At 41.0% G+C, this 14,207-nt stretch overlaps 1 protein-coding gene across 2 annotated transcripts in view; it reads right to left on the bottom strand.

The window, feature by feature from the left end:
• Positions 1-14,207, bottom strand: part of LOC133972620 (septin-7) — a 22,884-nt gene extending 8,677 nt beyond the window's left edge. For both annotated transcript variants that reach the window (XM_062410166.1, XM_062410167.1), the window contains exons 1-5: positions 14,105-14,207; positions 8,312-8,418; positions 4,450-4,550; positions 4,237-4,371; positions 435-552 (exon numbers count right to left, since the gene is read on the bottom strand). In XM_062410166.1, coding sequence (XP_062266150.1) covers positions 435-552; positions 4,237-4,371; positions 4,450-4,550; positions 8,312-8,418; positions 14,105-14,114 — 471 coding nt within the window. In that variant the 5' untranslated portion in view covers positions 14,115-14,207. The remainder of the gene's footprint in view (positions 1-434; positions 553-4,236; positions 4,372-4,449; positions 4,551-8,311; positions 8,419-14,104) is intronic.

Here is a 14,207-nt window from a genome sequence, read left to right as displayed (position 1 = left end):
GGTCCTATAGTCAGTGCTGATGACTTCATTGCGGGATCCACGGCTCATTTTTTAAAGTTAAAACTGAATGATATAGAATAAAACATGAGATCAGCTATCTTTGCCTCCCTCTCTCTACCATGCACACACATTGACCATAAGCAGCATAGAGAGAAATCTTACCCATGTGGGTGGCTGTTAAAACATCCATAACGATTTTACAGTCTTTGGCAGGCAGGAGGGATTCAGCTCCAAAAGTTAATATTGTAGAGATACCCTCCCAAGTAATATCCACACAAAGTTTGATGAAAATCCAACCATGCATTGTTGAGTTATTTGCAAGCACATGTTTGCAGTCGCACACATTTCACTTTGGTAATAATTAAAATTGCATTCTGATCTTAATAAAAAATATGTGAAGCAAAAAAATTAAGCCAGTCAGAAATTATACACACCTGTTTCTTGAACTGTTGACACTCCTCAGGAGTCATTGTGTCGGCTTTGGCGATGAGGGGAATGATGTTTACTTTTTCATGTAGCCGTTTCATGAATTCAATATCGAGGGGCTTTAGTCTGGAGGGAAAAACAGGAAGAGAAGATAGAGCTAAAAGGTTAGAGTGTGGGTGAAGGCCTCGACACAAAAAGCTAGGACAGCAAGGATTTTATTCATTGTACATGTATGCTAGCTTTTGAGGCCTGCGCCCGCCCACCCATCCTAAAACGTAAAGTTGAGAGTACACAGTGTGAGGATAGCAAGGTGACAGCCAATTATGAACATCTTTAATCTTGTGGGAAGAAAAATATATTACTACATACCACAATATCAATTCATAAGTAAATCAATAAATCAAAGCTGGATACATTCCAGTCACCAAAATCCCAAGAAAATCAAAAAACTTTTAGAATTTCTTTGCTCCTTGATTTTCTGGGCTCTCAAATGCTTTTAATGAAGATTCGTCATCATTCCTATTTTCTGTTATATATTTCTGTTAGTATCTCGCACAACTGACATGAAATATTGAAAAAAAAGCTGATGTACCATCATGCATCAAGCTGACTGGGCATTATAATGCATTTCTCATAAAGGGAGTGGAAAAAGTTTACTTTATTAACTGTCCTCCAGTCAATCACGTGGTACTATGATAATGACACTCATTACTTTTTCATTAGATACATTTTTCATGGGAAGGGAAGGTGAGGTGTGTCAGAAAATAGGGAACAGTCAAACTGGTCTTCACAAAGGTAGCATCGTACATTCAACCATTTCAAGTTGGGGTTTTAAACTGGCTGGATGAAAGTAGGACGAAATGGCATAATGAACTTAATAATAGGAATCATCATCAGACTAAGCTCTGTAACATGTTAAGGGGACTATGAATAGAGTATTCTTTTATCAACTCATATAAACATCATAATCAAAATAATGTCTTATAAAATAAGAAAATTGTCTGAATATTGCTGTCGTAAATATAGTCAACTATGTTCCTTGGTCTAACTCTAATTATGCAGGCATAGTCTCTTTCTTGTGTAAGCGCATGTGTGTGCAATCAACGGTGCGATGAGAGCAAACCAAGAGCCCATGGATTGTGTACAAATCATCCACGCACCCAGTCTACTCAATAATAATCCCATAAAGTTTTTATCCGATTAAAAATGTCTGCCTGTTCCTCATCTGTTTTTAATTGCATTACTTAGATTTACCTTTTGTATATAGCCATAAAGCTTGTGAGTTTTACCTATACCTTAGTCTGCAGTGTTTGCCTCACCTGCCAGTGCCACAGAAATACCTGGGACTGCTCATGCCAGTTATCTCACAGGAGGTTTGTTTCTTGAAATGTGAAGTAAACATTTCCTCTGCAACTGTCTGGTTTATATGTATTCAGTGAAAACACATCCTTATATGTAGATGTCTACAGACACAGGACTGGAGACAAGCTGAGCAGCTCTGCCACCAGATCTCATGGAAAATTTGAGAAGACATTTACAGCTCCTCACTCGATAAACAGTTTGGCTTGCAATAAAGCTGGCTGGGCAGTATTAATAAGGTTTAAAAAAAAAAAAATCTGAGAAGGCATGCATGAGAATGTGCTATTATAAAATGTTTACATTATTTTAACTGATAAACAAAATTAGCATAGAGTTCCTAAGTAATAAATGGTGGCTCCCTTCCCGTCCAATAAAAAAAAATGTATTGTTAGGCTAACTTTTCCCTAATATGGGTAAAACTTCATAAACACCAGATGTCGCATTTACAATAATTGAAACAAGGTTAATTTACAGATTTCAAGGAGACACAATCTTAAATAGATGGCCTGTCAACCAATGTGAACAATTGAAGATTAAATACGGACTGACATCACTCATTCAATCAAGACTCAATCGTACATCTTGGTGCCACAATCCGACAATATAAATAGTTCATATTAAATCATATTACATGTAGCTTAGAAAAAACAATTGTGATAGACTGCAATCTCCTCAGATGCACCTGTTTCTGTAGAAAGTATCTCTCTGCCTGGTCAATACTAACATCTTCAAACTCAACCAAGTCCCTCTGTCACACAGTGATGTTGTTACAAAGTTGACTCAGCCTGAGCCACAGAGCATCGTCATCGGCTGGTCACTAATAAACTGATCCTTTCATTTTAACAAACCTAATCCATCTGTTGGTCCTCTTGTTAGAATGCCAATGCTAGCTCAATTTTCTGATGTTTCCTCCACACACAAACACACAGCTCCAGAACAGATGTTGAAAATGAATGGAAACAAATGGTGTGTTTGATTTGCCAACAAGGCTGCGGTCAGTATCCCAACAATGGCTCAGTGTGGACCAACAGGCTCAACAGCACAGGACTGCAAAACCACCTTATGTTGAAGGCAGCACAGTGTAGCATAGTGTGTAAACACATTATGTTTGTGTTTGGCAGCGGCCAGAGCCAAGATACAGGGGTCTTTAGGTCAGTGAACTCAGGACAGATTACACCAGTGTTGTTCTAACCTGGTCAGCTGGAGGCCACAGGCAGAGAAGTCTTTACATGCCTCCTGAGAATCCGGCAGCAGAGAAAAAACACAGACACTAAACATCTGAAATCAACGGCTCTGTTGGAACTTCTCATGTGAGTCCATGATGCGTTGAGGGGAAAACCTCTTGGGGTAGCAGCCAACTAAAATAGCTGGTTGATCCTTGACAGGGCCCAGGCTGACTCTTGGTGTGTCTGGTATGTGACCCGCCCTCAATGACACAGTGATTGCAGCAAGTCTTATTATCATGCATAAGGTCTCTGTGTGAGAGCCAGTTGCAAAGAAGGGTGCTCCGATTGGACGGCCGCCGATTGGTATCGGCCGATATTCCCTCTAGTTAGTCCTTAAGAGAAGGGACCTGACTTGACTCCGTGGTCTGGTTATTGATGAGTTTAATTAATGCCACTGACTGAAATCTGTAAATGAGATAAATTGAGTTAAACTTAATGGTTATGTTATCCTACAATTCTTTGGACAAAAGCAGCATCCGACAGATTAACCTTTTTGTCATAGTCATGGTTCAGCCTCCTGTTTATTCCTTGTGTTTCCCCTCTTCCACCTGTGTGTGCATCTGTGTGTGTGTGTGTGTTGTCAACATGTAGCTTGTCTCACTCTCCAGGTTCCTGTTGACTGATTAGCCTGCACACCTGCAATCCATCAACCTTCATCCGCTCATGTCCACATTGATGTTTCAGCCAGTGGTGGTGGATAACGTTGTCAGGCCACACAGAGCTGAGCATTCTTAGTTTTGACTCATGTTGTTTGGATCGCTGAACTAATCCTTGCCACCCTGGGCTACAGGATCTCTGCATGCCTGCCCATTTTCCTGCTGTTCTCCCTGCCTGCCGATCAGTCATCCAGTTACGCTCACAGTCCTGCTTCACTAATCACCGGCTTCCCTCCAAACCTTCGCTTGCTATAATCCTAACCTCCATCCACCTTCAACCCTTGACAGCAGACAATTAGCCCTTTCTTTTTTATTCCATCTCTGATTCAGTGTGCAGTGTGTGGGTTCCTCCTGTTCATTGTAAAACCTTTTGGCTCAGGGATTCATTGACTCAACAATCAAAAAATATCCTACATTGCAAGGCCTCCACTGTAACCTATGAACATTGTCTAATGCTATTCCAATGTTAATCAAGCCTAAACATATTGTTATAAATTAAAAGGGTACATACAAATTCCTTATTTAAAATACTATGTACAAACAAAAGAAGGTTTAGTAGTAGTACATACCCGTGTCCAGAGGGAGCAATGAAGTACAGGCAACAGTGCACTCTGTTGTCTGGCATCTGCCGTCTGTTGACCCTTGATTCTGCATTGAGGTAATCTTCAAATTTGCTGTCAATGTGGTCGATAACCGGCTGCCAGCTGAGAACGGCACATTTTTCACATCAGTTTCGAGCACAGCTTTGCAGTAACTAACATTAACCAATGATGTGAGCTCACCAGTTACTGTTGTCAACAGCGTCACCGAAGCCGGGGGTGTCGACAATGGTGAGCAGAAGGTGGACTCCTCCTTCCTTTACCAGAACCTTTGACTGTTCCACCTGTAAGGACCATGAATGTAGACGAAAATCAGTGGAGACATTTGGAAATATTACATAAGATTATTATTTAAGATAAAGTGTTTTTAAGCATGTGGCAGCATGTCTCCTTTTGGAAACTAATGAAACAAATAAGCTTTTTAATTGCAAAGACATTATTTGGAGATGTGACATATATTATAAATATAGGGGTTCCATGCAGACCGATTTTGTTCACAGCACCATGTTCCCACACTGTTTGAGTTGCACATGCTCACATATTTAGGTTATTATGGGAGACTTTTGTTCCTCATAGAAGTGTGGGTATACAATGTACAGTGGGGAAATTAAGTCTCATGCTTCTGATGATTGAACAATTAACTCAATCAATACTTGAAAAAGAAATTTAATCGATTTTGAAGGGATTCAAGATACCAACATGAAAGGGCATGAATATCCTAGTATCCTAGGTGTTTCATGAGGAAACATGACCAGCGACCTAAGCTGGTTGCTTCTCTAAATCATCATTGGACTTTAAGAAAATACACTGACAGACCAGAAGTAAAACAGCTCTGCAAACCAATGATCCCAGCCAGCCAAGACCACAGTGTTTTCCTTCCGCCAGACAAACCATCTTTAGACAGACCGAGGATGGTCATTAGAAAGGGCTGAATGGCCCATTCTTAGATCAGCATGGCGCTGAGACAGAAGTCATGATCGACAGATGAACTTTGATTTAATCAACGGATCTGAAGCAGACCACTATGCCGTATGAGCGATTTCACGGAGTGGGTGAGGTCCACACAGATCCAGGTTCACACAGCAGTTACCAGATAAACGGTGACATTATAAAACTCTGGAGATACATATCTAACAAGCATACAGATAAAAATAAATCACAGTTATATGCAACTTAGTGGGTAAAATGCTCTGCACTTGAGATCATCAAAAATTGCTACTTTACAACAAAGTTAAACATGTGGGACTTCTGAGTCGGGCTGCAACAACTAATCGATAGTAATCGATGGTCAAAATGTTTGGCAACCAATTAAGTAATCGATTAGTCGTGTCTTTTATATTACACGGCACATGATGTGGCAGCATTTCCTGAGGTGGGGGCAGTAAAGCAGCCAATCCTGTGACTTGATTTGTAATTATAGATATTATTATTATTATTAAATTATCAAAGTAATCATTAGTTGCGGCCCTACTGCTGGGTGGACGACGACAGATGAATCCTGCAGTGTTTCTCTTCTCTATAGCAAATCCGTGTGAGTCAAGTCACAGCTATGCCTATTGCCTAGACATGCTGCCCCCAGACAGTGAGCTCATGGGAAAACTTCAGCGCCTAACAGTGTTAAACTGGATCACCCCTCTACAAGCTTATTTGACCACTACCAGCAGCCTGGACTTTTGACACAAGGCGGGTTGGTTCATCGATTCATGCTGTTTACTGCAGAATCTGATCTGCAGGAACTGTTTTACATTTGGTTAAAAGTTCCAGGTACATTTGGTCAAAACACGGTTATACTGTAGCTTTAAGTCATAACAGTCAATGAACTTGCAAGTTTAATGCTGCCATGAATGGCATTGCCAGCTAGAGTTATGACTGTGTCAGGCCTAAGGTTTATGCCCCCAGTCCTCAGTCTTTGATATCATTTGCAGTGACGGTGAAGAGGATAGAGTTTGGCAGTTTCCTCAAACAGAGCGCACACAGCTGCATAGTTTTCCTGAAAATGTCTTTTGAAGAGTGAAAGTCGATACTGTTGGTGTTAAGAAGCATCAACAGGCTTCTCTGTTCCTCCCTCTCGCCGGTCCTCTGCCTTTAACAAGGAACAACAAGTGTTCAGTTGGGTAACTGTACAGTAGATCAGCTCCAATTTAGCATCTTCCCTTCACCTGTTCCTTCTGATCTTTTACTTTGCTCTAAATCTCCTCTAAACCCCAGCAACACACTAAGGGACTCCGTCTGCCCTACCCTACTGCTGTTTCCAATTTGCTAACCTTCCCATTACACCTCCTCAGATCTTATTAAAAGTTGAAATGAGATTTAGACTGCTTGTTGGCTGTCAGACTGAGAGAACATTTATAAGGCTTTTCATTGTATTCTTGTGTGCTGAAAATTATGCTTGAGCGTCCATGTTTTTTGTGTATGTGAATGTGTTTCTTATTTATTCTTCCTCTTCTTTTTCTCTCTCCAGAAACCACACACTAATTACATCTCAAATGACTGCAGCCATTTGTTCTTAGTCATACCAAAGAATGTGATGACACCCAGGGGGATGCTGTGTGCAATAGAATCCTGTTTATTATGAAAACCAGGGAAAGATGACCAGGCTGGCTGATGAGCAGGTGTTAAGTGTTGGAGGTGATAGGCCAGGGCACATGTCTTTGTTGTTCATAAGGCTTGTTTAGGCTGGAGAGCATACAAGGAAGGAGACTTGTTGATTAGCCAGGAAACCCCCATGTGCACAGAGCTCCGTCACGTCTTGCCAATGCACAGACATGCTGAGAATTTTACACCAGAAACTCACTCCTACCTCAGTGTAATTTTAGGATTAAAACAACAATAACAGAAACGTACATAACATTAAAACTCATGTGCAGCTGTTTTATGGATGGAAAGGTTGTGTTGATGAGAGGTCACAGGAGAATGGCCAGCCTTTAGTGGAGCTGATAACCACACTTTACCACTGTGGTGAGAAGAAAAGCATCTCAGAATAAAAATGTCCAACTTTGAGGTGGATGGTCTTTCAGAGCAAAGATCACATCAGGTTCTGCTCCTCTCAGCCAAGAACAGAAATCTTAGTCTTCAGAGAAAAAGAACCACCAACACTGGACAGTTTAAGAATGGGATTGATCTGTGAGCTCAGTCATGACACATGCATGCAGCTCGCTCTCATGCAATTCAGATACATACACGCAAAAAACACCCTGAACAGAGAGGTTTTTGTGTTGAGATGACTTCTCCCTGACAGATGTGGAAGGCATGTGGCTAAAGCAGAGATTTCCAATTGTATACCGAGTTCAGTCTGCCTGGTGAGGATGATACAAAACACTTTTCATTTGCTTTTGTTGACAGTCTACTGGACCACGGATGTAGGTCCCTAAGGCTGAATTAGACTGGAGGGGAGCAGCTCTGAAGCAACAGAGAAAAATATTACAATGGCATCTTTTATTTTACTATGAGAACTTTGATTAATGGGAAGCACTACCTAAAAACGTATAACCAATCAGGGTTAGATGTACAGATAGTGAAAGTTAACCAGAATTATTGATTATTTATAAACTCTTATTTATGCCTTTTCATCCAGCTTAATATGTTTAGATGTTTGGATTTCAGATAATCCTGTTGAACCTTGACAGCAATCCAGTTGCATTGCCTAATTTGAATTTCTTAAACATTTTGCCTTAAGCCAACAAACTCTGTCTTTGTTAAAGCAGATGAACCAGTTTCACCGGGTGGCGACAGCAAGGAGGAGCAGCTTCACAAAACAACATCTCACTCTGCAACTATTCAACTGAGAGCTGTGATGCATAGAGAAAAATATTGTCTGGGCACACCTGTGTTGTAGCAGCCCCAGGCTCTGACACCTAAACTGGCCATTGTCAGGCTCAAGTCGAACTATCATGTTTCAATTAAACAAAGCAATTTGACTCTTTGCGAGATATACAAAATATTGGTTGAGTCAATCCAACAGAAAAAGTAAATAAGGAAATTACAACATTGGTGACACCTGAAGATAAAAGTTTTTGGCTTCTGCTGAAGGAAGAAAAAGCATTACCTCGACTGTTTTTTTTATTCTATGCGAAGGACCTGGGTATTCAGTGGAGTACAGGTCCGTCAGAAAGAGCGAGTTGATCAGCGTCGACTTCCCCAGTCCGGATTCCCCTGAAAGAAAAGAGCCATGGTGAACACCAGAGATGAATTTAATGCTATACTTGTTGTTCTGTTATCCTTTTTTCCATGCCAGACTGAGGCCCAGCATAACACAGTGCATACATGTTAATCGACTGCATTACTAACACACTCTTTTGCTTTCTGACATTCTTTTTAGAGTAGGAAAAGGGTCCCTTTAACTCTATTTTCTCAAAGAGTAAGCATTAACATGAGACAAATGGAGACACACAGAGGGGGAAGTTCTATCCTTCCGAATTCTTTCCTGTCTGCATTTCAAGAATCTAATCAGAGAATCATGGGAATTGAGGGAGGAGGGTAGATTTAAAACCACCAGTCATCATGAAATCTCCCTGTAACTAAGGAGGGAAAACAGAACAAAAAAAAAACACACAGAGTCTGTTCGTGATCTTTTTATGCATATCCAGTTTAATCATAATACAGATGGAGATATATTTCATTTGGGATTAAAGGATATATAACATCACTTACTGCCTTGAGGTCTCCTTATCCCACTCAGTTATATCAGCTACACATCTGTGCAGCAATTTTTTTAGGGAAACCAGACTGTTTATAAAGATGTTTGACGTGTCTCCACCTCTTCCCAAAGAAAAAATTGTATATCCTGGATATGGGTTCTGCCATTTTGTGCTGTAACGTAATTCCAAGCCAATCTGAGCAGTAGTTATATCTTTCATAAAAGACAAAAGCTATTATTTGAAACTTAGGTTTAAAGTTGGGGGTCCCCGAGTAATTCAACAATTATGAGTTCAGAACATAACAAATAGAGCAAGAACAGATTATGGCCTTTTACACTGTTGTATTATGGGTTGTTTGGAGCTTTGTTGTGTTGCTAGGTTTACTAGCAACTAGGTCTACTGCGTATAGTTAGTTTTTTGGAGAGTCATCCTGAAAGTGTAAATTCAGTTTAAACTGCAAGAGTTTCTGATGGCTGGTGTCTAAAGTGTTGATAAACATCAAATATTGTAATAGTAATGGTCCAATGGGATGGGAAAATAAATATAAAATATTTCATGTTGCACAATGCTGTCAGCTAATCCATCCACACTTTGGGCAGTTAAACCTTGAATCACATTAAATAATTTATCTTGATAATAAATTGAACAGTTAAGTCGTTTTAAGAGAAAGTTGCTGGTTCTTCTGGGAGCTAAACTAACAACAAAAACTCTGGCTTTGGATATCCAAAACTATCCGAATTGTGCCTGTGAGGATTGGGCCTAGTAGAGGAAAACAAGGAGCTGCTGAACAAAAGCTTCAGTGTGAGCTGTGAGGGAGGATGCGGTCATACGCTGGTCTAGCACTGCCAACTACTCAGCAATTCAATGCTACATTAGAACAGGGGGGCAAGACGGAGAGATCATCACACAAAAGGATCCTTCAACCAATGCATACTCAGAGTCACAAATATTTTCCTAAGAGGGTAGAGCCCTATTCATCTAGCAATCTCGACAGATACAATTCAGCAATTATAACAAGTCAGTGATGAAACATGCAAGACGTCAGTAAACATATCTTGAAGGCTGAAAAGAAGTTAAGGCTGGTAGTTGATAAGGTGAGGCTGTGGTTCTGTGCAAACTTATGGTGAAATGCATATAATAAAAATGTCAGCTTGAATTAAGGGAGCTAAGAGCCAACAAGAACAGCAGGACTGATACTGATCCAGGGCCACATCGGGGCCCAGTATGAGCAGAGGGAAAACTAAGAGGCTCTGGTTACACAAGAACCAAACTCATCAAGCTGAGTTATGGTGATGATGGTGGTGGATTGAGCGAAGATGCTGATCGTGGCTGGTCAGAGCTGTGGTTGCTTGTTTAGAAGTGAGGCCGGTTGTGAGTCTGCCACAGGACTCCAACCATTATACAATCCAACAGGCTTCAGCTGTCGAGCCTGAGCTGATGATAAGTGGCTTTGACTGACTGAAAATATTCTCCACCCCTGCTGCTCTGCGAGTTGTGCTAACCAAATATATGAAGCCTGGCCCCTTACCCACAACAAAACACTGATATGATGATATCCAGCTCAATGAACTGCCAACTCAAAGGAACCCACCAAAAAGCAAATAGCAGCCACTGAAAAAAAACAGTGAGCTAAGACCCTTGAACCATATGGTCGGGAGAGAGAGGGAAGTTGGAGGGAGGGTTCCATTTGGGCGTGGTGCATTTCACATAATTTTCATTTTTTTTTAAACAAACACAGGTTGTTGTTTGTCATGGAGTACACTTAGACAATAGCATGAACAAAAGCGAGAATTAAAGTAACTCCAAATGAGACAGTAGCAGCATTTACCATCATCTTTGTCTGGTTTGTCGTCTGTAGACAGCTCACTGTCCCTGTGATCACTCGGCAGTAGACTGAGTCCCTATAGCGAGTGGAATCCCTGCTCACTCATCCCTCTCTGACAGATGGCATTCTTAACACTTCAAACTTTTGAGCTCATCATCTGTGACGGGCATAATGCATGGCTGTTTAGCAGATTTTCTCGCTGGGTTATTTCTGCAATGAAGACGTCAGGGGAAGCTAAGAACTTGTTTTCACTCATTGTGATGTTCATTAACTCTGTGGCAGTTGAACATGCGACACAGCCCTTAAGAAACTCCTCCCACTTAAACTGAACTAATGAAACACTTTTGAGGCTGATTAACACTTACAGGCTCACTATAGATGGACTCAAGCCTTGCAACACACCACATAATAAGGCTACAAATGACCCATAATGCGCACAATAAACAACATCTTACATCAAAATAGAAAAAGTTTCACATATATGCTCAAAAAAGGCTCCAACTCTCAACAACAATAACACACAGCCACTCACACTATAAATCCCATCTGCAAGCATAATATGTGAGCAAGCATCTGACCAAATTGAGTGATTTTGAACAACTTTTATACATGATGTTGTTTAGTTCTGGATGAGTTCATGGTGAGTCAAAAACTCAGAATGTGTCAAAATATGACCACAGGCAGCCCTACTTCATCCAAACCCTGAACCCTTATTTAAGCTGCCAGCTGTTGAGGCTATCGGACAGTCTGCTGTCAGCAAAATGAAAAGACAGGAATGACAAAATCATTTTCCAGGAAGACATTTTCTAGGTCTGGAAACCTGAATTTTCCAAGACGCATGGCACCCTGATAAATACAGGGAGACAGTGTAATCCGCTTAGAAAAATAAAAGAGCTTCATTAAAACCTTCACGTGAGATAATTGAACCAGGCTAAATAAAGAAGGCATTCAGTGTCATTACAGCCAAGTATCTCGTCACAGCACCGGAGGAGGCCACTCTCACAGGGCTGGCTCATCGAGCCAAGGCCCGCCGGCTCGCCAAACAGCTAGGTCTGCGGCCAACTCACTTCCTTTAAAGGAAATTTCCAGCAGCTGTGTAAACCACGGGGGTTTATTCAAAGGCACCCCCCACTCTATGGAAAAGGCTGGCAGAGGGGAAGCAGGTAAAGACTGACTTGTGAGGAGGGAGCCCCTGTTAGGGTTAATGCATTTGACAGGCCTCTCAAGACACTGGGCTAATAATATGCAGGTGAAATGAAAAGTGGTCTTTAAGAAAATGAAAGGGGAATTCTGTGCGTTTAACACAGCCTTGTAAAAGTCATCATCTTCCCTCCACTTCCCTGTATTTATGAATGGGACTTTCCTCTAAAATGGGGCAGGAGACAGTTAACGTTTAACTAGTCTCTGGTATGAAGACATTTGACACACATATCTGTTGGCAGAGTCATCCATTTTCCTCCTGAAAGCCCCTTACGTTCATGAAAGTGTGTTCTTTCCAAAAAAAGAGACACAAACCGTGATGCATTCAACTAAAACGGTCAAATGTGGCCAGACACAATGAGCTCCAGCTGCAATGGCCAACATCAAGGTCACTTCCTGCCAATGTGTAAATCACTGACAAATATTGACTTTGACAAACAAATAGCTCTGGCCCACTTTCACTAGTACACAACAATAGCAGCCACCCACCCCCCACAACATCATTCAAGAGACCTTTGACTACTACTTAGTTAAAAGCATTGTTGTACTATAAAATTCAAATTAAGTAATTTATTTAGCCTTATTGATGATGAAGAAATATTTCTATTATCATTATTTTCACATTATCAAGATTTACAGGTCTAATGCTTTCATGACGTTACTATTCACTATTTACTATTCATCAACTTGACAATAAGTTGTAGGAGCTAGTTTCTCGTCAAATATCACTTTTGAAAACCCAATAAATTCCACTAGCAGAGGCCCCCCTCTCAAGTTGGTAAATGTGATTTATATCCTCCCTATCAACTCCAGAAACCTTAAGAAAACTACATACACAATCTGATACTTTGTCTACTCTAGCATGACATGAAAATGACTTCGCCAATTTGCCTGCTTTTCTGATTACATGCTGCAGATCAAAATTGCTACAAATCAGCCTCTTTCCTGATAGCACACAGAGAGGGGGGAAACTCCAGGGTGTGACTACATGAACGCAGCCAGAAAGGAGGAGGGTGTTCTGACTACCAGAGGGACATGCTCTTAGCCCTGGAGACAGGTAAACACTGACAGCCACCAACACATTGGACAGGATGTTACATCGTGCAAGCATTCAGTGTGGCTTCCTGCCCAGGTATCCCTGGACAGCATGCAGCAGAGAGAGGAAGGGCTCTTTGGGTGTGCCTCCCTTCAGATCAGCTGCTCATGCTTTGACTTTGGCTTCATAAATGGAATGACAGGAAACCTCCTCCCACCACAGAATCCAAGACACACACAAACGCACGCATGCATGCACGCACACATTGGCTTGCAAACATTTAGTTTAAATATGAAGTGTTTTGTGGACTCAAATACTACACCCCCCCCTCCATCAGCATAGGGGTGAGTAGAAATTGGGTGTAATTATAATTTTTCTGCGAACTATCTCTTTAAGACCTGTAGTCAACATTTGCATATAGAGCAGTAGAGAAATATGACCATAAGTGGTCACTTGAACCATCCAAGACACATGTTATTCAGACGTAGAAAGGGCCATAAACCCCATGATCGGTCATCAGTATCAGCCGATAGAACTTAAAACAACAATGATCTGCAATTGGCCCAAAAAAACCTGATCGACACACCCTTAGTTTTGCACGTGGCCGTGAAGGGGTAGTGTTGTCCCAGTTCTCTATGTGATGTATGGGTAGTGTTCATTTAGCCCCCCCCCCAAAAAAACCTAAGGGGTAGATGGAAATCCCTGAATGCTTTATGAATAAAACAAAGCAAATCAACATGGTGAGTACTGAGGGTAAAATCCTCAAAATGTAATTGTTAAATCTTGCAAAAGAATCAGGAAATGTTTAAATCCAGCGGAATATCTTATTTTGATCCTGTAGCAAATGAAAATGTCATTTAATCACTGTGACAACCATTTAAGGAAAACAGCTACTCGTGCCATCAAAACAAAGATGGCACGAGTGTCACAAGTAACGTCCGTTACTCCTGTGTCCCGTATATAAAGTTTGAATATCTAGGGGTAGGGCCATGGGAGACGAATTGAGACAGGGCAAAAGTCTTACTTTTACAGAAAGTACATAAGGTTTCCAAAATGTCACAAATATAATCACTTGGTTATGGACCTTAAGGGATGGAGCATTTGGACTGTGGTCAGTCAAACCAAAAAGATTTAACTCACCTACAACCATGAGTGTGAACTCAAATCCCCTCTTCACAGATTTCCTATAAACTTGATTGGGAAGATTTGCAAATCCCACATAGCCCTCGAGGTTCTTCTGTTG

The sequence above is a fragment of the Platichthys flesus genome, chromosome 17 (genome assembly GCF_949316205.1).
Source record: "Platichthys flesus chromosome 17, fPlaFle2.1, whole genome shotgun sequence".
Classification (NCBI taxonomy): Eukaryota; Metazoa; Chordata; class Actinopteri; order Pleuronectiformes; family Pleuronectidae; genus Platichthys; species Platichthys flesus.
This window is presented reverse-complemented; position numbering and strand designations above follow the sequence as displayed.